General features: G+C 38.3%; 1 protein-coding gene across 1 annotated transcript; it reads right to left on the bottom strand.

The window, feature by feature from the left end:
- Positions 1–1,390: 1,390 nt before the first annotated feature.
- Positions 1,391–26,759, bottom strand: LOC113519184 (homeobox protein Hox-C4a). Its single transcript, XM_052902851.1, has 4 exons — positions 26,675–26,759; positions 6,620–7,162; positions 3,833–4,040; positions 1,391–1,610 (listed from the first exon to the last, which is right to left on the bottom strand). Exons 1-4 carry the CDS (start codon positions 26,757–26,759, stop codon positions 1,463–1,465), a joined length of 984 nt encoding a protein of 327 aa, XP_052758811.1. The 3' UTR covers positions 1,391–1,462.
- Between the last annotated feature and the right edge of the window lie 984 nt (positions 26,760–27,743).

The following is a 27,743-nucleotide window of genomic DNA, read 5'->3' as shown; positions in this document are numbered from 1 at the left end:
TATCCTTTACAAATAAAAAAATCAAATCTTTCCTCTTTAAAGGTAATGTTAATTTATATTACAAATAAGCAAAATAAACGTTACTACCCTCTTCTACTGAATACCAATTATTTGATTGCTGGAATTCTAACCATTTAAAATTTTTAGCCATATATCTGTACCATACCATTTCAGCCGTTAATTAATCACTGCTAAATATAGAACACCCCTTCGGGGGGTTTTGCAAGTAATTGCCATACTTGGCAGGCAGATTGGCAAAAGTTAGCTCTTGGAGATGTTGTAAGAGGGACGCTGCAGCCCATTCCTGGACTATTAAGCCAAATATCTCTATATATACTATAATAGGTAACAACAAAGAAACCAGCAATAGAATGATAAGAAAGTGACGATTTAAAAGAACTTGTAAACAAATCTACTTAAATATAATAATAATAAAGACCTTTTAAACAAATTGATTGATAGTTAATTAATACATAATTTTAATTTCTTATCTTAATTAAGAACTTTCATACTTGCAAAAATAATAAAGATCTTTTAAACAAATTGATTGATAGTTAATTAATACATAATTTTAATTTCTTATCTTAATTAAGAACTTTCATACTTGCAAAAATAATAAAGGTCTTTTAAACAAATTGATTGATAGTTAATTAATACATTTTAAACAAAAACTTTCATACTTGGTTTTTAAACAAAGCGATTGGTTTACAATTAATACATAATTTTAATTTCTAATCATAATTAAGAACTGTCTTACTCGCAAACAGTTTATTGCACAATCGTTATATAAGTAAATAAAACAAATAAATAACTAATTTTCTTTATAAATAACAAAATAAAATTGTCACGGTGTCACTGATTATTAAAATAAATTAACTTAACTTTGATTAACTGCTTCAGATCATGTTCGTCAATAATAAATTCATATCATGTCAGCCATTATCCGTCCACTGCTGTACATAAGCCTCTCCCATAAACTGCCATAAATAACGCTCCTGAACCACCTGCATCCACTGACTCCCATCAATATATAATGCCAAAATTAATTCTTATAATCTAATTATAGATTATTTTAATAAAACTTAATAAAATTATAGACAAATTAATAATTAATCCGACTATAAGACAGTCAGCTGATGTGCAATAGCAGTTGGTACAATTTAAAAAAAAATATTCCATATTTCAATTTGTATTACAATTGTTTGAAAAATGTTTTTTTTTTTTATTTGTAATTCTCAAAGAAGGTTAACGTCAGACAAGCGGCTGATCGTAAAACTATAAGCCAAATCTTTTTGTAAATGGATAAAAAACATATTACGCCGACCCCAAATAAATTGGGGTAAGGGTAAGAAGATGATTGTTTGAAAAATGTTTCCAATTATAACTTCAATAAAACATAGTTACATTTTCATTAAATTCCATTAAAATGAACTCTAGTATATTATATTTACTTTTATATGACTCACAGATGACAATGCATGTAAGCAGGATACGGTGGTAGCAGAGCGCAAGCTAACGGAAGCGCGTGCGCCGACAATTCGCGTTCCCCGTTCGCTGCCTGCGCGCGCAGCTGCTCCAGGCGTAGCTGATTTTGACGCTTCCACTTTGTCCTATAAGATTATTATTATATTTAAGATTTTGCTACACAAAAAAACAATGTCAACTTCAGTTGTGGCAGAATTAATATTGCATCACTACCGAAGTAAACTCTATCGATTATAAAAAATAATTATTATCAAAATTGGTTTATGTTTATCAAATTTCATTACGATTGGTTCAGCCGTTAAGATGCCAAAAAATAACAAATAAATTCACTTTAATTTTTATAATATTTATAGTATAGACTGGATAAATCTTATATTTAGGAAAACAAACAGTCATATTTAACTTCTAAATATGAGATATTTTTTATATTTTTTTTATACAACTTAGAATGGCAAACAAGCTGACGGCCCACCTGATGGAAAGTGGTAACCGTCGCCTATAGACATGAGCAATACCATGGACATAATAGAGTATACTGTTTCGCCCATGATACCCCCCATGCGTTGCCATTCCTGAGGACTCAGGTGTTATTCCTCTGTACCCAGTAAATTCACGTAAATTAATATTACAGTAATTCGTCATCAAAGTAGCCGTTAACTATTTACTGCTAAACATAGACCTTCTCCATAAAGGAGGGTTTTGTCAATAGTTGCCATGCTTGGCAGGCGAGTTGACAACCGCAATCAGACTATAGAGATGTTTGCTACTAATATATTGGCGCCCAACGCGGGACACGGATTAATTACAGTTCTGTCGAGTGAAAATTACGCTTGTTGAAAGAGGGAGACTTTGTACAAAAGTCGATTGCTTGGGTACCTCTATTCTTGTTTCTACCGTGAAGCAGTTGTGTTTGCATAGCTGTATTTCGGTTTGAAGGCTGGGATATGGCGTGAATTTACAGGGTACAGAGGAATAACATCTGAGTCCTCAGGAATGGCAACGCATGGGGGGTATCATGGGCGAAACAGTATACTCTATTATATCCATGGTACTGCTCATGTCTATAGGCGACGATTACCACTTTCCATCAGGTGGGCCGTCAGCTTGTTTGCCATTCTAAGTTGTATAAAAAAAACAAACATGCAGAAATCTTTGCAAATGGATGATTAGGGGAATGTTTCAATGTTTTTACTCATTCATATTTAAATAGATAGATAGATGGATATTCTTTATTGTTTCCTCCAAAAGATTACAATAGTAAACTTATTATAGATACAAACAATTACAAGAAATAATCACAACGAGAAAACAATGGGCGACCTTATCGCTAAGAGCGATCTCTTCCAGGCAACCTTTGGATGATAAATACCTAAACGAATTTCAAATATATATAGTGGCTGAATGGATATCTTATAAGAATGTTTTTTATAGTCTTACACATATGAGTTACACATAATTTAATAGTAGGTATAATTCTAAATGGATAGTTACAATGGTACATTTAAACAGAAACATACAGTAGTAGAAAACAAATAAAATTAACTACAGTTTTCATTTAGTAAACCTAAAGCGGAAAGAAGCATCGAAGCCAGTTGATATAGGTATCAATTTATTATTACTAGAGTAATATATGCCAATTTGAAAAGTGGTGAAACAAGCAGGTACATTTTGGTTAACAATTAAAAAACAGGGTCACCCTGCCCTAACACGAACTGTTTAAAAAAACTATTGCTAGTGTCACTCGGGATAGTATAAGTTCTCTGACGATACCACATAAAGACAAATCTTTTCAGCCATTCAGTTATAATGGGATAAAATGGGTTAGAACTCACATACATGAATCATAAAGATATACACTTCATTTTGCCAGATGTATAAAAAACAAAATAGAACTACTGTTTTCGCATAACCTATAATACAACTCTTCACAACTAACACAGGACATTTTTAACCTAACACGCCTACGCGAAAAAGCCATAGATTAGAATTAAACAGTATGATAAGCAACAATAGCAAGCAGGCTGTGTGTACGTTAATCACCGCAACGCAATTTCCAATGGAACTGTACAGTGGTGATTATCTGTATACTATTTAATATATATATATATATATATATATATATATATATATATATATATATATATATATATATATATATATATATATTATTATTATATATATATATATTATTATGTACATATATATATGTCTGTGTGTGTGTGTGTATTGTGTATATAAATTTACTAACATGAGTTTTAAGAACATTAAATGAATAGTTTTAAGACCAAAAAAGTCTAAAATACAAAATAACTATTATTATTACAAAACAGCAAATATTTTTCCTTACCGCCGATTTTGGTACCACGTCTTGACCTGCGTCTCGCTGAGACTTAGCGCATCAGCCACGTCCCCTCTGTCTGCAACGCTCAAATACTTCTGACATCTGAACTTCCGTTCCAAGTATGCGAGCTGGGCGTGGGTGAAGGCGGTCCGCCGGCGGCGCGGCTTGCGGCCACTGTTCGACGTCGCCGCTGGTCGACTTGTGGCTTGCCTTTCTGTTTATTATGTTAAACAATAATTTAGTTATAAATTCAATACCACTAAAATACTAAATACTAAAAACCGAGTCCACTATTGGGTCTAGAAGAAGTAGAGATCTCACAAAAGAAAAATATTACGCTAGCCTAATGTATTATAATAATTAGAAAAAGACAAAATATCTCGACTTGGCTCAAAAGGTGACCGAAATGTGGTGTCATCTTTTTTTTTATACAACTTAGAATGGCAAACAAGCTGACGGTCCACCTGATGGAAAGTGGTAACCGTCGCCTATACACATGAGCAGTACCATGGATATAACAAAGTATACTGTTTCACCCATGATAGCCCCCATGCGTTGCCATTCCTGAGGACTCAGATGTCATTCCTCTGTACCCAGTAAATTCACGCCATATCCCACCCTTCAAACCGAAACACAGCCATGCAAACGTAAATTCGGTAAACGGTCTTATCCCAACCAGTCTGGAACAAGGTCTCAGACGGTTGGGATTTCGAAGCGGTTCACTCCCGGGAAAGATGCAGAAAGCGGTGCTCTTAGATTCTGCCCGCATTATACGCCGGTTTCTCTCCCTGGGGCCCTGAACCCCGGCTGACTGTGCCTCTACCGGGGGTTAGTTTACCATCTTCTTAAGAGGGGAGATGTAAAATTTATTTAATAATAATAATAAATTTTATTTCAGACTTAAGTCCATATTATGTGTTAGTGATTTTTTTTTATAATAATGTTAGTACAATATAAATTAAATTAGATAAAATTTTTGCTATTTGAGACTATACGATTCTCCGTCGCATGTCTATTTTTCCGTATGTAGACTTACCCAGCGCCAAAAAAAACAGAGAGCCCCACTGATTGATCAACACGCTCAGAATGCTTTATGTCGTATTGGTATAGTATTATGAACTATGAAATAGACACGTATATTTCAAAATTTTCAATATAAGATACAATTAAACAGGTTATAAAACCGAGGAAAGAAAAGATTCAAACGTGTTTATCACACGTTAAATTCACTTTAATATTTCTTGTATTTAAAAATTTCTTTTTACCGACTTTACATTCTTTATACCTTCATTACTAACGGAAAAAAAAAATATCGGTATTATGTGTCTAGGGAGAATACGTTCTACATAAACACATAATTATGTATACCTATAATTAATTTACATACATACATACATATCTGTCACGCCTGTCTCCCATTAGGGTAGGCAAAAACAATGGAACGCCAAATGCTTCGATTCAAACAAACGTCTTTCGCTTCTTCCACATTCAGTAATCTTTTCATACACTCTCGCCGGTTACGGGCACTTTTAATTTGGCCCTTCTTCTTCATAATTAATTTAATTAAACAAATAAAATTAACAAATAAAATAATTATCTTTCACCATTGTTAGAAATTAAATAATATTTTTTTCCACAAAAAACCCCGTCTTTATTAGTGTCAAAATTAGTTAATTTAAATGCTAAACTACTAAACCGGTTCTGATAAAATTTCTATGGGACCAACCTGAAAGTATATTCTTTCAGAAGAAAAAAGAATTTTCCAAATCGGTTTATAAATGATAGAGTTATAAGGTAATAAACATACAAAATAAACACAACCGAATTAAAAAACCTTCTGTTTTAGAAGTCAAGTTAAAAAGTAACACTTTAAAATCGTATGACAAAACCTAATTATGAACACTTATACCAGAATATATGGTTGTTGTCATAGAATAAATATTCTTATTTAAATTATACAAAACTAGCGACCCGTCCCGGCTTCGCACAGGTGGACATTTTACCAAAGGAAGACTTTGTACAAAAGTCGATTGCTTGGGTACCTCTGCCCATTCGTGTTTCAAACGTGAAGCAGTTGTGTTTGCATGGCTGTGTTTCGGTTTGAAGGGTGGGATATAGCGTGAATTTACTGAGTACAGAGGAATAACACCGGACTCCCCAGGAATGGCAATGCATGGATGGTATCATGGGCGAAACAATATACTCTGTTATGTTAATGGTACTGCTCATGTCTATAGGCGACGGTTACCACTTTCCATCAGGTGGGCCATCAGCTTGTTTGCCATTCTAAGTTGTATAAAAAAAAAACATTTTTACAACATTTTACAAAATGGCTATTGTAACATAACGATAAATACACTCAACAATATGTTTATAAAAATATAAACACAAAGCAATAATCATCGCCGACAATTTGCTTTAATCGAAGCATGACCAAAATTAAATGACTGCATGAATGACATAACAGTATACTTGTACTGTAAACCCTGAAAACGGTTTCAGTTTGACAGCACAATCCCATCTTAAAAAAAGTTTGAATTTGACACAAAAATCCCCATTATCAAAATGATCCGCCATTTATTGAATTCATTTGTTACAAAAAATGTGATAAATGAAGAACCGCTCTACCGATTTTGTGCAAACCTCACATAAACCATCTACTAAATAGTCCGAACAAACCCTAAACATTTGGTTTGGATAGGTGAGCCCGTTCTTGAGTTATAAAATTACAACGAAAAGTGGCATTAATTTTTAAATACATACATAGATAAAGAATTCTTTAATGTTATATACCTGTCGATTCTTGAGACTCCCTTTGCGAATTGCCCGCAATCACGGAGGCTGCAAAACCAGCCAGCAATTGTGATTGAAAAGTACTCTTTGACAAATCCATAGAGCGGCCATAGATGCTCTCCGTGAGCGGTCCACTCATATGGCCAAACGTAGCACCAGCTTCGTTACCGTCGTCCTTATTGCTCTCTCTATCGGTTCTATACAAATGAAAGAGACCGTTGTCGTATAATTTCATTCGTTCCTCCGTTCGATTTTCTATCTCACTCTCATCTTCCTTGTACGGCGAATTGTAATTTGAATGTTTTAAGCGATTGTTAAAACTATATTCAAGCGGTGAGGATCTCTCATTTTCCTCCGAATCGGCTGTCTTCTGATATTTCTTTGCATTACTTTCAAATGCATATTGTATTTTTCTAGGCGTCGACGTTTCACTGCGATTATCGCCAATAGATATATCGTCTTCACCATCAGAAGGCTCTATAGGACTCGCTGGGGATGAACTGCATCTCAAAGGCTCTTCAGCTTCATCGGCGTGAACCGCTCCTTTAAAATAAACAATTTATAATTATCCAATTTTAATTCAATTTCAATAAGCACATAGGTTTCGGCATAGAATAGGCTACCTCTTCCTTTCCCGTGGGTGTCGTAAGAAGCGACTAAGTGAGCTTATTGTCTAGGAATAACTAGTAACGTCCCTCTTAAAATATTACTAAAAGCCAAACTGCGGTTGCCAACCCTCCAGCCTAGCGTGGCAACTACTGGCAAAACCTTCTACATGGGAAAGACAATTTCAATGATTAACATCAAAAGAAGTTAAAACATCGCTTGACACTAAGATTTGACAAGTTGATACTCCAGGAACACGTCACAAAGGCGGAAACTCGCATAAAGATCTCAGTTTTAAAAAAGGAACGGTCATAGACACGAGTTTCTGCTCTAATTAATGCCTCGGGGCGTTCCGTTTCACTCTCGAGCAATTGAATACGGCATCTGTGAATGGTGTGTTTTAGCTCGCGGGGCGAATTCTTGTATATGTCTTTTAATTTGCGTGAAAATGGTGAAGAGTGGGCATTCGTTATAGAGGAACACAGTGGGGCTTTTCATGGGTTTTCCTTCGCTAAACTTTTGTGTGCGCCCGTAATGGCGTACGGACCACGATTACTTGTTATTTTACCTAAACCATGAAGAGCGGAGATACTCGAGTGTTTCTCTCATTATAATCTTGCATAAATATTGTTTAGCGTGCACCCTTCAGTGAAAAGAGTCCGGGAAGTGATCCTAATGCGTTCGCATGAATATCTTCACAATAATATCGCTAACGAATACCCGAGTGCTTGTGTCGCATCGTTCGTGTTATTTTAATTTTTTTTTTTGTGACTTTTAAGGAATCGCCAAAAATAACATGATATTTTTTTTATTAAACATATTTCGGTTTGCCTATCGACGTTTTTATAATAATAGATCTCGAGAATCGAAATAGAAAATTTATATCTGCGTATACACACACACACACATAGAGAGAGAAAGAGAGAGAGACGTGAATATACAATATACAAAACAGAAATACAAGAAGCATTACTTTGTACAATCAACTGATGAGGGGGAAAGGAGGGAAAGGAATGGTTAGTAATGGAGCCTAACAACCTCATTTCAGGGGGAAAGGGATTGTTAGTAATGGAGACTGAGAATCCCATTGCTAGCAATATACCCAACCAGGTCGACCTCCTCGCGGTTTACCCTGGAAACTATCATGGTTACTTCCTGATGAATTCATCATGATGGGCTAACTGGCCTGTTTTCATTCTCATCTATCACCCTTCACTGGTGCTCCGCCAGCGTATCCCGTTAGCGCAGGCGAGGTTACCATACCATTTTCAACCACCAAAAAAAAACTTCATTTCAAACAATATACAGTATCAAGTTGATCTTCAAGCTGTTCCGTAGAATTTTATTTGAAATCGTTTTACGATTTTAAATAAAATTCTAGGGGACTAATCTGTAAGTGTATACATAAAGATAAAAGAAGTATTTTCGAAATAGTTTAAAATTTTTTTTTAAAGTTAAAAAAAAATCCAAATCAGTTCACAACTGACAAAGTTATGAGATAACAAATATAAAAAAATACAACGGACTTAGGAGCCTTCTTCTTTTTTAAGTCGGTTGAAAAAGACGTGATTTCAAGAGCAACATTGTTCAAAAATAAAACAAAGAGTTTTGAGGGTCAAAATAGAAACTAAAATGAACGAGAGAACAGCATTTGCATTGTAAATTTATAGCCGCTTACATCTCTTTTTAGCTGTGTAGTCCTGGCACAAAATGGACCGGTCCTTCCTTTCCCGTGGTTGTCGTAAGAGGCGGCTAAAGGAATTTACTAGTTGAGGGATAGACAACAGCATGCGTCCTTAAAGCCCAGTTGTAAAAGGTGCCCCTGCATGGTGTTACATGTCTTATGTGCTTACTTATTATATTATACTAACTAATTTGTACCACGTGGCACGCTAATAAATATAAATAAATAAATAGATATTTAGGATAGCTATAAAAGTAACCAAAAACAATTCACTATTTATTACAAGGAAAAATATATAACACGTCTTTACTTAATACCTTTCTATTCTCGTTTCCTGATCACATTCAACAACGTAGCCCTTAAATCTAATGTCAAACCATGGGATGGAAACAGGACACGTGACAAATTAGCGATGTCTCCCGCCGAGCACTTTAACATCGACACCCTAGTGCCGGCGGCTAAATTAGGGATTAAAGGATTTGATACTTGTTCATTGCATATATAAAAAACCTAAATCTACGTTAACTGTTTATTTATTTAATGCATTCATGTATATAATATATTTATTTATTTAATGAATTAATTATTTAATGAGCATAATTTATTTGTTGTATAATGCTTGCTGTATAATATAGGAAATAAACAAGGCAAATAATAAATGCAGCAAGACTCCTAGGTACCCTACCAGCTGGCAGTGATCTCAAAGAATTTTTTTATCCTTAACTATTTAAATATATTTCATTAGAAACATTTATTTAGATATGTCTAGAAATAAGGTAAGAATAATTATAAACTTCATTTAATTGGATAGAATATTGTTAAAATTAATTTAATATTGTATTAATAAACATAACGAAACAATTGTATAAGTACAGTGAGATATTCTTATTGCTGAGAGCGATCTTTTCAAGACAACCTTAAGGTAATGGACTAATTGTTGTACAAGTAGGTATTGTATAATTAAGAACACTAATGTACACCAGAGGGAGACTTTGTACAAAAGTCGATTGCTTGGGTACCTCTGTCCCATTCGTGTTTCAACCGTGAAACAGTTGTGTTTGCATGGCTGTGTTTCGGTTTGAAGGTTGGGATATGGCGTGAATTTACAGGATACAGAGGAATAACACCTGAGTCCTCATAAATGGCAACGCATGGGGGGTATCATGGGCGAAACAGTATACTCTATTATGTCCATGGTACTGCTCATGTCTATAGGCGACGGTTACCACTTTCATCAGGTGGGCCGTCAGCTTGTTTGCCATTCTAAGTTGTATAAAAAAAACGCAGAAATAATAAGAAGTAGCCAAGCAGGCGACTTTTATACAAAGTCTTCCTCTGGTAAATTATTATATCAAATCTATAGGTTTTTTTTTTAAATCAATTATAAAATAATACAATGACCAAGTGGCTTCAATCGAACAACAATTGTAAGTCTATTTGTAGGGTTGTTTGTTTTCAATAGTCTTTAAATAAATGCAGAGCGTGACCGTATGTATCCATGCTTTCTATCGTTCAACTCAACACTGACTTGTATTAATAGGTGAACAACGGACATTGTCACACCTCTTTTGTATTTATAAACAGTGGGGAACACAGATTGAGGTCAATTGTGACATTCTTTCAATAAATTAAACTTTTTTTAAAATTAAAATTTATTTATTAATTTATTTATTTACATATTTATTCACAATAGTGTTTGATGTATTTACATTATTTTCACCGGTGCCTTTCCTGCACTGGATTACCCAAATTAAATCATTTTCTCTCTAACTACACTGGGTTGGCTGGAAGAGATCTCTTTCAAAGTCCTCCCTTGCTAACAAGTTGTTAAACTAATTGTCGAATATATTGTTTAAGTGCAATAAAGAATATATAAACTGAACGGTGTGGACTGCCGTTCGGTGAGCGTGGACTGTAGGGGCGTTGGTTCAGGCTGGAGTGAAACACAGGGATTACTATTCTGAAGCCTCCGGTACCGTCTGAAGAGAGTATTTTTTCTTCTTGTCCTATTTCTTCTCGAGTGTAGTGCGTCGCTGCTCGGAAGCGAATGCCGCTCGACGGGAGGCGGCCTATCTTTATACCCGCCCGCTCGCACGATAACATTTCCAACTTGCGTTAGCGAATCTGTGTGAGCGGGACGGGGCGAGAATGAACGAGACGCGCGTCTCTTCAGATCGGTACCCTATAGCGTTTATTTATTTATTACAATTTACAATTTATTGTTACAATTTCTATTTCTATTTGTAGGTGATAATGACAACACACAAAGGAATACTTTATTTAACTTACACTATAGGTATCTTAAATCTATGTAAAATCTATATAAAATAACAGTATACAAGAACGATTAAACTAGGGACTTAACAACTATAAATCACGATTACATATATACAAATAATATCGCGAACATAATCTCCCGCCGCAGCTCTCGTAGCTGGAGTTAACTCGTGTTCGCGTCGCTCGATGTCGATGTGGGCAGTATGATCAGCTTCTTAGTGGGTCGCCGTAGAATGCCCTTGTTCGTCCGCACGTCGACCGCTCGGATCTCGCCGTCTGGTCCAGGGTAGGTTGCCACCACCACGCCTCGCGGCCACGTGTTGCGAGGCAAGGTCCCATCAGCTATCAGGACCAGGTCGTCCATTTTGATGGCTCCGTGTGTAGCTAACTCGGGTAGGTACTCCTTCACCCATCGGTTCCAGAAGCAGTCAGCTAGCCTCTGGCTGGCACGCCACTCCTTGTGTCCCGCCGCGTCGCTCTCGGTGAAGCTGCCTGGCAGTGGGACGCGCGATGGACCGCCCAATATGAAGTGATTGGGGGTTAGGGCGCTGTCGTCGTCTGCCGATGTCGACACGTGGGTTAGCGGTCGGCTGTTGAGGGTGTGCTCGACTTCGACCAGTAGAGTGTGGAGGACCTCTTCCTTGGGCGCCCGTTCGTTCAACGTGGCGGCTAGTGCGGTCTTCACGCTACGCACCAACCGTTCCCACGCACCTCCCATGAAGGGTGCGCTCGGGGGAATGTAGCGCCACCGGATGAAATGGACTGATGACTCTTCTTGGATGGCTTCCTCGGCTGCCTTCTTCAACTTCAGCACCTTTGAGGTTGGTGCCTTGGTCGGACCATAATTCCGTGGGACACCCTCTGCGGCTTATGAAGCGCCGCAGGGCCATTATGGCGGAGTCCGTGCTGAGGCTGCCGGCGATTTCCAGGTGGACTGCGCGCGTCGTTAAGCAGGTGAAGAGCACTCCGTACCGCTTCTGGTGAGTGCGGCCCACTGTCACGGTCATAGGCCCGAAGTAGTTGCCATAGGCCGGTGAACGTGAACGGTCGTTGATGATGCGCCAGCCTGCTCTGTGGATGGTTGCCCGTTGACGGCTGCGCCGGTCTTGCTCTTCGTAGGCGGCACAGCTGACACCTCTTCAGTTCACTGCGGACGGCGTGTCGTAGGCGCAACACCCACAAGTGTTGTCGCACCTCGTTCGTGGTGATCTCGAAGCCGCCGTGGTGAAGTTTCCGATGCACCCATGCGATGTATAGGCGCACCCAGGTGTGGTTTCCGTCGACGATGGGGGGCTCTCGTTGCTCGGCTGACAGATCGGCGGCGGCTGCTATTCTCGATCGAAGTCGCAGAATGTCGTCGTTGTCTATGACGACTGACAGCTGTATGAGTCGACTGGATGACGGCAGCTGTTTCCCATGTTTCAATGCTGCGATTTCGTCGCCGAACGCCTCTTGTTGTATCGCGCGAATCCATAGCCGTCGCGCGCGATCGAGGTAGTGTGTGTCTATGGGGATGAAACACACAGATGGACTATTGCTGTTCTTGATTTTCATCTTCGTCTTCTCTCTATCGACTTTCTTCGTGCGGGTCCAAGTGGGGTCGGCGCTCTCTTTCTTCTTGTTTCTCTTTCGGATAGCGGTACAGCGTTGACTGGTCGGTCGCAGGAGGTCGATGAACTGCAACACTCGTGCTGAACTGCGAACAAGTTTCAACCAATTAGAAAAACGTGACGGATCGGGTAATGCTATAGACAACTGCGTCGCGTTCTGTAGCTTGTGTACGCGTTCTTCTCCCGTTTCCGCTTGACTATCGTCGCTCGTACTATCTTCACGCGGCCACTGTTCTTCGTTTTTGTCGAAATTCCTTTCGACCGGTCGGAGACGTCGCATTGCCGATTCGTAGTTGTCCGGCGGCACAGGGTCGTCCTTCTTCCATAATAACCCCGTCTCGTATCCTCCCGCCGGTAGCGGACGAGTTTTCTCTTCTAAAATGCGCAGGGCGCGACGTTCTTCTTCATTGTAAGACCTCTTCGGTGCGATTCCCAGCGATTCGAGCGCGAAATGTTGCTTCATCATTTCTTCCATCGATTGTTCCTCTTCATGTGTCGTCACTATGTGGCTGATTCTGTGCACCTGCTGTCTTGTCCTGCCGCGACTCGTACCGTGCAGTACCCATCCCAGGTCGGTGAGTGATGCGACCGGCTGCGTGTCGGATCCTCTTCTGACTTCGTGGGCCAGCAGTAGGTGCCAGTTGTCTTGCCCCAGCAGTACCGTCGGTTTGCCCTCTTCGTAGACCAATTCCCGCTCTATGTCTCGTAGATGTGGACAGCCCTTGATGACGCTGCGCGGTACCGACTGCGGTGATAACTGCAGTCTGTCCATCGTCCGTGCCCCCACTGTGTATTCTTGTGAATTCCGCCCGCGGATCTTGAAGTGAACACGCGTCGATTGAGCTGCGTTGATCCGTGCCCCGGCCACACCTTCCATGTAGAATGGTGCGGGGGGACCCGTAGCACCGATTCGCTCCGCCACCGTCGTCTCGATGATGGTGCAAGTCGACCCGTCGTCCAGTAGCGCGTAGGTGTCGCACGTTCCCGTGGGACCGGTGACTCGTATCGGCAGGATCTTCAGGAACGCGATCTTGTCGTTTTCCCTTGCCGATGCGGTGACTGCGGCGGACTTGTCCTCGACGACGTGTGTTGTTACTTCATTCTCCGGCTGTTGTCGCGTGGTGTGCAGCAGAGGGTGATGAGTCTGCGTGCACTCATCTACTCCACAACTCTTGCTCTTGCAGGCGTGGCGAAATCTACTCACTTTGAGGCAACGGAAACACAGCCTATGAGTCTTCGCTATCTCGCCGATGTGTCCGCTTCCTTCATCGTCTTGCAGTCCGATGGAGCGTGTCCCTCTCGTCGACACATCGGGCACGGTGGTGTAGCGGGTTTCTCCTGCGTCGTGTATGTCTTCGCCGTCTTCCTAGGAGCGGACTCCCGCCGGTCTTCGGACGGTATCTCCTCGGCGGGGGCGAAGTTTCCACATCGTGCGGCGGTCCTTTGCAAGAACTGAGAGAGTGTTATGAGGTCCGGTTGTCCCTCCGGTTGGTCGTTGGCGAAATCGTAGTACTTGAAGCGTAGTACCGACGGCATCTTCTCTGTGACGTTTCTCACTATTTCTTCGTTGTAGAGGTAGTGACTCTTGTTCAGCGCTCGTATCGTGGCGACGACGTTCTGCACCTTGCTTGCGAAGAGGCAGACGTCTCTTGCGTTGTCCGAGAGTCGTGGTAGCGCGCGGAGTTTGTTCAGTTCGGCTGTGACGAGTGCTCCAGGGCGGCCGAACCTCGCGGCTAACATCTTCATCACTTCTTCTGCGGTCGTAGACCCGACGAATAGGGAGCGTGCCGCGTCCTTTGCGGCCCCCTTCAAGCTTCTGCGCAGTCTTGCTAGGTTCTCTTGTTCTGTGAGTTGACTTGCGCTTTCTTCATAGGCCATCTTCCATGGTAACCACTCGCTCGACGATCCATTGAAGACTGGCAACTCGGTGACTCTTGACGCTGTGGAGGGCAGTATGTTGCGAGCGGCCATCTGCATGGCGATCGCAAACTCATTGCAATCGATGCCCACCTTCAGCACCGGTTCTTCCTTCTTCATCGACTGCATCGCTGCTGCTATCGTAGGCATGGCGGCATGTGGGTCAACGTGGCGTGCGTGGTCCCGGTGAAGTGCGTCGCTGCTCGGCTGTGGCGGCGGCGCTCTCGAATCCTCTTCAACGGGTCTCGATGGGACGAACCCCTGACGCTTGCCGGTGACTTCTTCTATCTCTGGTACATGCGGCTCCATTGTGAGTGCCAGCGTGCTTCGACGAACCCAATCCGACGTTCGTTCTCTTCTGACGGTAGCGTCGTCGTCTTCTACTTCCTCGTCGTCCTCTGATTCGGCTTCCAGGGCGGCGACACGTGCAGCAGCCAATTCCACCTCCTTTCGAAGTAGCTCCTCCCGTGCCTTGGCCAGAGCCTTCTTCTTCTGCGAGGCCGTGGTGCGAACCGTGCGTGCCGTGCCGTGCTTCGGTTCCTTCTTCCTTGCTGTCTCCTCTGTCGTTCCTGTGGCTTCGGTAGTCTCCGTGGCTCCTGTGGTCGTCGTATCGCCGGACGTGTTCGTAGTCGATGTGGTGGCGGCGGTAGACGACGTGGCAGCGACAGAAGGCATTCTGACAGCCGCAGACGACGTGGTGGCAGCAACGGACGGCGTGGCAGCGACGGACAGCGTTCCGGCGGCCGTAGTCGACGTGGTGGCGGCGGACGTTGTGGCTTCGGTGACGGCGATTTTTTGTTGCGACGACTTCATGTTTCTCGTAGTCGGCATTTCAGCGATCCGGCTTCAGAATGGTCTTCCTCCAGCGATCCGGCTTCTCGATGTACCAACGGTGTTCCTCCAGCAATCCGGCTTCTCGAAGGACCACGGTGTTCCTCCAGCAATCAGGCTTCTCGAAGGACCACGATGAACGGTGTGGACTGCCGTTCGGTGAGCGTGGACTGTAGGGGCGTTGGTTCAGGCTGGAGTGAAACCCAGGGATTACTATTCTGAAGCCTCCGGTACCGTCTGAAGAGAGTATTTTTTCTTCTTGTCCTATTTCTTCTCGAGTGTAGTGCGTCGCTGCTCGGAAGCGAATGCCGCTCGACGGGAGGCGGCCTATCTTTATACCCGCCCGCTCGCACGATAACATTTCCAACTTGCGTTAGCGAATCTGTGTGAGCGGGACGGGGCGAGAATGAACGAGACGCGCGTCTCTTCAGATCGGTACCCTATAGCGTTTATTTATTTATTACAATTTACAATTTATTGTTACAATTTCTATTTCTATTTGTAGGTGATAATGACAACACACAAAGGAATACTTTATTTAACTTACACTATAGGTATCTTAAATCTATGTAAAATCTATATAAAATAACAGTATACAAGAACGATTAAACTAGGGACTTAACAACTATAAATCACGATTACATATATACAAATAATATCGCGAACATAAACTTTTCAAGTGACTCTCAAATACGTAGTTTTTTTTTTTATGCAACTTATAATGGCAAACAAGCTGACGGCCCACCTGATGGAAAGTGGTAACCGTCGCCTATACACATGAGCAGTACCATGGACATAACAGAGTATATTGTTTCGCCCATGATACCCCCCCCCCCCATGCGTTGTCATTCCTGAGGACTCAGGTGTTATTCCTTTATACCTTGTAACTTCACTGCCATATCCTTCAAACCGAAACACAGCCATGCAAACACAACTGCTTCACGGTTGAAACACGAATGGGACAGAGGTGCCCATGCAAACGACTTTTGTACAAAGTGTCCCTCTGGTATATACTGCTTTTACTGATTGCTAAAATCAGTCATTAGTCCTTGTTAACGTACTAGACGGTACGGTAAAATATAACCGACTGCTAATATGATGAGAATGCTTGCTAATTTTAAAATTCAGTATACGTAGTAAAAAATAACAATTAAAAATGCTTATTAAGTATAAAAAAATTATTATTAGCATATTGCTCCATGTTAGAGTAATTGTTATTGACGGAAAAGTATTTTTTTTTAATGGTCTTATCACTAACATCTAGTTAAATGCAGTTAGATGCAGAGAAAGCGCTTTTTTCATTATTAGCGGTTTAGATTGAATTACTATCTGATCTTTTATTACATTAGATATAGGTATAATTTATAATAAATTATTCTAAATCTAGCTATTTCCAAAATATATCTATCTCGCTCGTATTTATGAATAAGCTAGCGTGGCAAGACTTATTTTAGTCGTTTCGGCATAACACTTCAACTTAAATTTTGACATGTTTTGTTATCTTGAGAAATGTATCTATGAAGATATATCATGTTATGATGGGATATGGCGTGAATTTACAGGGTACAGAGGAATAACACCTGAGTCCTCAGGAACGGCAACGCATGGGGGGTATCATGGACGAAACAGTATACTCTGTTATGTCCATGGTACTGCTCATGTCCATAGGCGACACTTACTACTTTCCATCTGGTGGGCCGTCAGCTTGTTTGCCATTCAAAGTTGTATAAAAAAAATATTTTTTTTGCTGCAATAAAGAGTTAAATAAGTTAATAACATAAAAAATAAAAGAATAGATACCTTATATAAATACATAAAACGATGGTATTGTTGAAAGCAATCTTTTCATGACAACCTTTGAGTAACGGGTTAAAATATCTAACATATGGTATACAAGTAAAGGAAATTAGAAATATTAAATAGATTAAGATAATTAGGATAAAATATTAGGATAATTTAGAACTCTCACAAAAACACACAGACAAATTGAGAATCTCCTTGTTTGAAGTCGGTTAAAAGAGGTGTTTCCAGAGCTAGTATTTAAGAATACGTGGCACGTGGCGGTCGTGTGCGCGCACGAGTGGCGGCGTGCTGCGCTCGAGAGCATATGCAGAACTATTGCAGAATAATCGTCGATTGATAGGACCGCAGCGAAGAGCACGCTTGACTCTTACAAGTTCGGCCCCTCTGTTTTAACACTAATAAAGCCAATTACGAGGCCAAGTCGAACTCATGTTTTATAATGTAGTTTATTGTAATTATATATAATAGGGTGAAATATTCGTTAATAATGGAGACTCCAGTCCCATTACTAATAATACCCTGTCAAATCATCCATTTCTATCTCCAAAAATATTGGGACCCTGAGTACTGACATCTTCAGCATTGTCTAGTTCTGAGGTCATCCTGAAGACAGGGTCGAGCTGGCGTCCAAAAAGCTCTAGGTTCTCAAAAGAGCGAAACGGCACTTCACCCCGTAACAAAGACTATTATTATAGAAGTCGCAAATCAAGTCCCTTAAGGAGTACAACTTTCAGTTGTGGACCGGAGTTGCTGGATACTAGCTAGGCCCTCCGTTCAAAGACGAGCTGTGAGAATTACCAATGAATTTGAGCCAATAGTGCGGTATTAGACATTTAACTATAAGGTAAATCTGTCTCCCTTTCCATGTTCTACCGCTTATATAACGAATTGTGTTGTAAGGAATTGTTTGAAATTATGTCGTCACCTTTTATCATCGCACCGCTCTCCATCGGCAAAAAAAATATCCTCACACGCTAGAACCTAAATAATCGCGTACAGCGCGGTTTCAGAGGAATCTCCTTCCGCAAATGCTCGGGGCGAGGAATGAGCTCCCTCTCTTTTTCCCTAGTAACAAGAATGCAGGGATTCTTCAAAAAGGGTGTATTAAGGTTCCTTTATGGTCTGCAACGCGCACGTGACACCCCTAGTTTTGCAAGCGTCCATAGGTTACAGGCTATATACTATACTATGTATATACTATTTACCATCAGACGGGCTATATGTTTATTTGCCACCTTCGTGATATAAAGTAACGGTCCTCTTTGGAAACCACCATAGTTATTTCTTTGTAAATTCCTTACCATGGGCAAACTGGACTGAATTTACCGGCATCTAGCAAATCCTCAGTGTAACTCGCCACCAAATACCACCGGTGGATTTTTATCATTTCATTACTACCCACAAAAAAAAATAAAGTACTAAAAATAATAGCAAACGAACTGATGGTCCACCTGATGGAAAGCGGCTACCATCGCTCATGAACACCTGCAACATGAGAAGAGTAGCTTGTACATTCCGATGTTATAACAATACAAATATTACAACTTTACTTCGATAATAACTTTATTTTAACTCATTTGTATGTCGTAAGAGGTAATGTTCGAGAGATGGCTCTTAAAAGATTACCAAAGCCTAACTGCGGTTGACAACCAGGAAAGTTGGGCAAGCGTGGCAACTACTAACTAAACCTCCCTTATGGGGGAGGCCTATGTTCAACAGTGGACAGTTAACGAGTACACTTACAAAAAGAAATTGTTCCTACTTTAGTACCTACTATTTATGTGAGTGTAGCATTGACGTCTGTAGGAGATGCTCACCGGTCGCCTTCAGGTGAGCGATGGGTTTATTTATCAATTCGAATCACTTAAAAAGATAACAGCAAAAGCAACGACAAGTTTTAAACTTGTAAAAATATTTGACAGAATATGAGAGACATTTCTCGACAAGCGTGAATCGATATAACTATTTATTTATTTACTCTTTATAGATCACATTATAAAAATGTTTGGTACAAAAGGCGGACTTAATAACAAAAATAATTTATAAAATTCGTGTTCCATGTATTAAAACCACATTTGCAAGTCGCTTACCACGTTTTCTTCATCCTTACATATACAATAAAATACTTAAATGTTGCCAAATAAAGAATAATACTTCATCACAGGCTAATAGACTTGTAAAAAAATATTTACTTTCATTAAATTATGAGGAAACTGAGAATTTCATGAAACCCTGTTCCTGACTGTGCACATACATATACGCACGTACCTACTTATGCACAAATGCACAAGCATGCACGCAAGCACTCACTCACTCATACACAACACACACGCGCGCGCGCACACTTACACACACACACGTACTCGCCTTTTCACATAGTTTTCCTTATTTATTTATTTTCTTTTTTTGTAAATAAAGTCTACTAAATAGGTAATCGCACTCATAGTCCCCAAGATACAGGTTTCGCCTAGTTTGGGGACTGATGATAATGCAGATATTTCCTCGTTGAATATAAATTGTAAAAATTGTAAATTGTACCCTATGCAACTGTATCTTTCTTTAATAAAAATAATTATTACTCTTATTACTGTATAATATTCTCTCCCAGTCATACCTACATAATTATATATAGCTTGGACATCGGTAAACCCTCGAAAATAATCGGAATATAAGAGCGATACACAAGGAGCGTCGGCCACTCGATAAGTGCTCGTTAAAACTGAACTTTCCGCGACTACTCAGAAGAGGGCGGTGCAGCATTTGAAGAACATTACCTACACTTTATATAACAACTAGCTTTTACCCACAACTATGTCCGTGACCGCTGTATGTTGATTGGACGGAACAAGTAGTTAATATTTTACTGAATTCGGTGTCATCTTGCGGAAGTCCATATCACTAGTAATTTATTTATTAATCAATAATTATTATAGGACTTTACCAGAGGGAGACTTTGTACAAAAGTCGATAGCTTGGGTACCTCTGTCCCATTCGTGTTTCAACCGTGAAGCAGTTGTGTTTGCATGGCTGTGTTTCGGTTTGAAGGGTGGGATATGGCGAGAATTTACTGGCTACAGAGGAATAACATCTGAGTCCTTAAGAATGGCAACGCATGGAGGGTATCATGGGCGAAACAGTATATTCTGTTATGTCCATGGTACTGCTTATGTCTATAGGCGATGGTTACCACTTTCCATCAGGTGGACCGGCAGCTTGTTTGCCATTCTAAGTTTATATAAGTATAAAAAAAAATTATAGATTAGAATTACTTCAAAAGGTGAAGAGACTCGCTGAAAATCGTAGTGAGTGGCGAGAGCTCCACCGACAAGAGCGCAGCTTTTAAATAGGATAGATAGATAGATAGAATTATTTTGATTATTATTATTGAATATATAAAAAATGTTTTAAAGAAAACATTGTAAAACCACAAACCCGCGATACAAATGAATAATTCAATACATTATTAACCGGCATACGTGTTCAAGAGTCAGTTGGTCGCACGTTCGCGACGAGCCTAATTAGCTGCTAATTTGCAAGTGCGCGAGCGCACTTAGCATGTAGGTGCATAAAATTAGGACCTAATTTCCCAACACAACAAGGTCTAAGTGTACTATTTAATACAAAAAAGTGCGGGATGTGGGCTCTCCAAACATATGAATTTTCATGGGGTAACCATAGTTTTCCAGGAGCAATAAGGATAGTTCATTTTGAGAATAATATCTTTGATGTTTTTCCTATTCGGTTTACAATAAAACCAAATAGGGCGGCTACTGCAAGTCGGCCATTGTTTGCATTACTTGTTTAATTTTAAAAGAGATTAAACTATTTTATGTATTTATTATGTATGACATAAATAAAGATAGACAGGGCTTAATTAAGGAAAGAAAAAGTCGTACAAATTTGTAAAGCAATAAAAATAACAGGCAGCAATATTAACGGAGGCTGACTGTTAAAAAGGGCTGCAAATAATTTCAAATTCATTTTAAATTCAAAAACCAATTATTTATTCCACGAATATTGGTGCATATATTTATTTTTAGTTGGTGTGGCAAAATTACCTGATCAGGTGTTGATGTTAAAACCAAACAGACATAAACTTTGATATATGAATAAAATTTTCAGCCAAGACTGTAGGTATAGTACACACGTCTCAAGTTAAACCTACCTGCCCTTCTCCGTGGGTGAAAGACAAACTTCGCAAATTTTCTAAGAACTTTTAAGAAGTCCTATCTCGCAATTATAAGAAAAGAAAACATTTCTCTCGAGACCTTTTTGGAGAAATCCGTCTAAACCTTAATTTATAAGCTTTTTCTTTTCTCTCTACCGTTTCTTGAAGATCGATTTTAGTATTCATAATTATGATCTGACATACGGACAGAAAATTAATAAATATAATAAAATTATAAGAGATTTAACTATTTGTATACGAAACTCTAATAATATTGTTAACTCCTTGGGAAAATACATACAGTCTATGATAAAGGAATTGTTGAGTTACTTTCTTTTATATGATGGACCTTATTCAGGGCTTGTTTGCCAGATCCAGTTTTAATGAACGAAAAAAAATTTAAAATATATTTTTAACTACCCTTTTCTCTCTAAGTCCTAATGAATCCAACTAATTCTTAAATTCTTTATTTGTAAATATTTTTATTTGAAGATAGATTTAGACCTCAAAGACTTCCATACCCTTAATCTTTCATCTAAAATCTCCTTCATCACCACGTCACATCATTCCGGATTTATTAATTTTTTCACACTATCATTTGGAATAAAATTACTGTAGATCTACGCAAAGAGCATCAAGTAAAGATATTTTTAAAAGAAGACTTTTTAATTATTTGTTGAGTCAACAAAACCAGCTCTAATTAAGGTCAAAATAGTTATTATATCTCATAAAAATTATCGTTGTTTTAAAAATGTATATGTATAAATATATTTCATATGTATTAGTTTATCCATATATATTAAAAGTAATTTTATGTATTATATGTGCATTTCTTATGTGTATATTATATTTATATTGTGTATTGCCTTAATGTGTTACTATAATTGTCACATATTTTTCACCACATCTGCCCTTCATACGTTTCTGTTTTCACTGATGATGATGATAGAGAATGCCATATGGCATTAATCTCCCATTTGTACAAGATTTTATTGTGCAATAAAGAATAAAATAAATAAATAAATAAATATTTATAGAATAAGATACGAATGTGGCGTCTGTAAATAAATATTGTAAATATTCATCTCATAAAAACTTGTCAACATCATTAATGATTCTTTTCCAAAAAATTAAATTGTAAATATATATTTCACCTCTTTCTTCCCTTAACTGGTCGTACAGACGTGACAGCGACGTTTACTTCTTACATTCATTTCTGCTGTCATTCTCATCATCATCGCTCGCCTCTTACACTTCTAAATTCCGTTTTTATATATTATTTTCTACATATTCCTTTGTATATAATATTTACCTTCTGTATATAATATATGTGAATAATCAAAGTTAGTTGTTGAACTTATTTCCTCCAAACAATTACACGAGAATCAAAAAGTTCTTAGAGTAAAAGTTCTTAAAAATATTGATATATTTGATTTTCTACATAATAATAAATTGCGTGTATTTATAATATACTTTTTTTGTAACTGGTCAAAATGTCTTTTAAAATATAAAAAAAAAAGAAATTTAGTAAAAAATTATCTACGACAGCCGTAACTGCATCGTTATGGTAAAATTTAATTCCATAGACTTTTATTTATTAATTTATTTAACACTTTATTGCACCAAAATTACAGGACTTGTTAAAGAGTTTTCGATAAGTATAGTGTAGTACAAAAGGCGGTCTTATTGCAAAGCAATGGTATAGTAATAAAGACATGTTCTTTTAATTTTAAAAAAAAGTGAAAATCACAGAAAAATAATCCCTTTATTCGTAAAAACGTCAAACCTCTCATAAATCTATTTTAGCTATTGAACTATTTTGTCTCTTTCTTTTATACTAAATTCCCAATTTATAAGAAAGTGACAAAACTGTGTTATAGTTAAAATATTATAGTTTGTAGGAGATTTTAAGTTTTATGAATGAGGGAGTACATCCGGAGAATACAATGAGTGGGTCACTGATGATGATGATAAGATTCCACAAGATAGATAAATAATTTATTTGCATTACTTACTTACAGCACACAAATTACAACATACATATACAAAAAAAAGCGACATAACATAAATGATAAAAAAAAAATACATAAAGCTAAATATAATTTTCGTTTGTGAGTGTGCCATAGCACTACAAAATGGCCACAACTCAGTTTATTGCTCAAAAGAGCAAAGCACTGATATTCTGTTGCGGCCAAAGGGAATAGGGTAACAATAAAACAATACTACCAGATTATCCGTACAGTAAATAGATAGATATAAAGTAAACAGACAGAAAATGTTCATAAATTCGTCGTGTCGTATCAAGTGTCACAACATTTTTCCCTTTCTGACCTCAATAGTTCTTATAATTTGTCTCTTTTCCTACATTTTCCATAAATTGTACAAAATCGATGTTTGGTTATAAAAAAATGTTACACATTCGTGTTTCAACTCGTGAAGCAGTTGTGTTTATACACTGTGTTTCGTGAAAACAATTGTTGAATTTACTGGGTACAGAGGAATAAATCTGTGTCTGTTATAATTTGTGTGGGGGGTATCATGGGCAAACAAATTACTCTATTATGTCCATGGTACTCTCATGTCTATAGGCGACGGTTACCACTTTGCATCAGGTGGGCCGTCAGCTTGTTTGCCATTCTAAGTTGTATAAAAAAAAAAAAAAACATTAATAATAAATTTTCCATTTTACTAATATATTAAAATTGTAACTGGTCAATGTCCGTATATAAAATATAAATAAAAAAAAATTATATAAGAAGTATTAATAGGAGCAAAAGAAACTAAATTTTTTTTTTTATATTTCCGTCTGTATGTTTGTTGCGACATCACGCAAAAGCAACTCCGTCATATTGGATGCGGCCTTCATAGTTGCATTTTTGAAGGCCTAGTTTAATGAATGAATGAATGAGTATACTTTATTTGCATTATACAATATAGGAAATAAGCAAGGCAATTTACAAACACAACGATACAATTGTATAAGTACAGTAAAGCGGTCTTATTGCTGAGAGCGATCTTTTCAAGACAACCTTAAGGTAATGGACTAATTGTTGTACAAGTAGGTATGATAGTACTGTATAATTAAACAAGCATCTTATGCAAATTAAAAATATATAAAAATTTAAGTTGTTTAATACATTTATTTCGCTACTAAATTCCGTGTCTACATCATTTCATCACCTCATCACAGTCCACTGCTCCGTAATATCTAGTGTAATGCAAACTAATGTTTTTTTTTTTTTTTTTTATAATACAAGAGACAAACGAGCATGCAGCTCACCTGATGGTAAGTGACTACCGCAGCTCATGATCACTGCCAGTCTTTTGTACTCGTATATTGATAATATATATGTATATTATTACTTAATTTTATGTATTTTTTAATCATTTCTTTTATCTCACTTTTTATTTTGTTTTTCTCCGTACTAATTGTTATAAATGTATCAATACATGCTGTGTTTGGTTATAAAAAAATGTTACACTCAGTTCTAAGCTCCATAATTGTATAAATATTTACACTATCTTGTGAAAACAATTGTTGGTGAGCCTAAATAAATAAATCTGTGTCTGTTATAATTTGTGTGCTGTAAGTAATGCAAATAAATTATCTATCTATCTATCTATCTATCTATCATATGCCATCTGAAAGGGGTTACCTCTTCTAACATTAACGCGAATAAAGTTGCAGGAAAACATTAGTTGATACAACAATATTAGCTGTTAACTGTCCACTGCTGGACATAGCCTCCCCAGTAAAGGGAGTTTTGCCAGTATTTGCCACATTTGGCAGGCGGGTTGGCAATCGCGGTTTGGCTTTTGGTGATGTTTTAAAAGGGACGTTACTGCCCATCCCAAAAACGTTAATACTCGTATACCTACTTGTACAACAATTAGTCCATTACCTTAAGGTTGTCTTGAAAAGATTGCTCTCAGCGATAAGACCGCCTTACTGTACTTATACAATTGTATCGTTGTGTTTGTAAATTGTCTTGCTTATTTCCTATATTGTATAATGCAAATAAAGTGTACTCATTCATTCATTCATTCAAAAGTTAGTAGCTCACTCTGTAATCTTAGACTATTTATATTTATACTTGTATAGCCTTGGTTTCTTTGTGTTAATGAATAATGAATCATCTATGGGATATTATGTTAATATCACAACATAGGGGGGAAAGGGATTGTTAGTAATAGGGTCAAATATATTTTTTTATACAACTTAGAATGGCAAACAAGCTGACGGCCCACCTGATGAAAAGTGTAACCGTCGCCTATAGACATGAGCAGTACCATGGACATAACTAAGTATCTGCTTCGCCCATGATACCCCCAAGTGCGTAGCCATTCCTGAGGACTCAGGTGTTATTCCTCTGTACCCAGTAAATTCACGCCATATCCCACCCTTCAAACCGAAACACAACCATGCAAACACAACTGCTTAACGGTAGAAACACGAATGGGACAGAGGTACCCAAGCAATCGACTTTCGTACAAAGGCTCCCTCTGGCCCCAATAACCCCATTACTAGCAATATACCCTAACAGGTCGACCTCCACGTGGTTCCCCCTGAAAACCATCGTGAACAATTCTTGTCGAATTTGTCACGATTGGCTAACTGGCCTGCTTCATTCTCACCTATCATCCCTCACTGGTACCCCGCCAGCGTATACCGATAGCGCAGGCGAGGTAACAATTCCATTATCATGCATTAAAAAAAGGGCCGTCTACGTGTTCGCACGTAAGTACAATCTTTGACCCCCAAAAAAATGACAAGAATGAACTGGTTTTTTTTTTATTTATTTATTTATTCATTAGTACATATATGTATGTGTACATGGCGGACTTAATGATTTAAAAAGCATTCTCTCCCAGTCAACTATAGGGAATTGTCAGAATACTCGAATGCGGTACTACTAATTATTGATATACATACATACTAAAATTACATATATAAATGAAAAAATATACATAAATAACAAATATACTCACACATATATGATATATACTATATTATACACGAAATTGAGAATCATATAAAGTACTTACTGCTCGGATAAAGTAATAAAGTGAGCATGAACGTTTTTTTTTTAAAGACGGTTTAGTCGGTAGGCTCTTAAGGGTATTAGGTTTTACAGAATTTTAAAATGTAATTAACTGACCTGTAACAGCAGTGCCGCCGACGCCCGGCCGCAGCACATCACCGAGGAGGTCCTTGATTAAAAACGACTTGTGACTGTCCTGCATCGTCGAATCCATACAAACCACACAATTAAACCGTCGATCACAAATTTTCAAAATGTTTTTTCATTATCTCAACTTTTTATTACATTTTTCACATTTATTGATTGATACCTCTGTATGTTCAGCAGTTTCAAAAATTCAAAAATTCTCGATGAGAGAATAGAACGATATTTTTTGTTTATTTAAAAATATATCTGTTTAATTGAAATGTTATAAAACAGTAGATATTAAAATTGTTTATTGTTTTATTAATTTTATTCATAGAAGGTAGATAAAAATATTTATTGAGTTTTGAAACTTTACAATTGTGGTACTCTTTCCCGGGCATACGTAACGACTGTCCGCCATATTCGAAAAATCGTAGCTCATTCGAAAAATCCTTTTCATTTAGCTACGCCCTACCCCTAACCGACGTTACATACATTTTCTTGCGGTTTTGGCCCAAAATACCGCTTAAACGGGCTTTAAATCGCGTTTAGCATGCGCAGAAATCGACGGGCGGAGCTTGCTCGCTCCACCCTGCCAGCTTCTACCAATGGAGGCGTAGACCCAAAGTTTTATAGTCGAACGATTTCTAAAGCACGCGTCCAAACGAGGACTGTAGTTATTGAGTTGGTTTTAAAAGACCGTTTTGAATGTAAATCGAAAAGTTACGCGGGTAAAGAGGCTGCCCGCGGATCTCTAATTAAATTGATAGTTGTTTGTCGAGTGGAGCTATCAGTTCGTACACTTAGTTGTATTTCTTTCGTCAATTTTGTGCATAGATTTATTTGAATAATTTTATATCTACCTTGTTAAAATGATACGTCATAGACTTGTTATTATTAATAAAAAGTAAAACGTTCTACAAACCTATTTTTACTTTTTTTTTATACTACTGACGTGGCAAACGAGCATACGGCCCATGTGATGGTAAGCGATTACCGTAGCCTAAGAAAGCCTACAATACCAGGGGCATTACGCGCGCGTTGCTGACCCTGATGAAAC

Source organism: Galleria mellonella, unplaced genomic scaffold (assembly GCF_026898425.1).
Source record: "Galleria mellonella isolate WM207_F2 unplaced genomic scaffold, CSIRO_AGI_GalMel_v1 utg962, whole genome shotgun sequence".
Classification (NCBI taxonomy): Eukaryota; Metazoa; Arthropoda; class Insecta; order Lepidoptera; family Pyralidae; genus Galleria; species Galleria mellonella.
The sequence above is the reverse complement of the archived record's forward strand: the minus strand, read 5'-3'. Positions and strand labels throughout refer to the sequence as shown.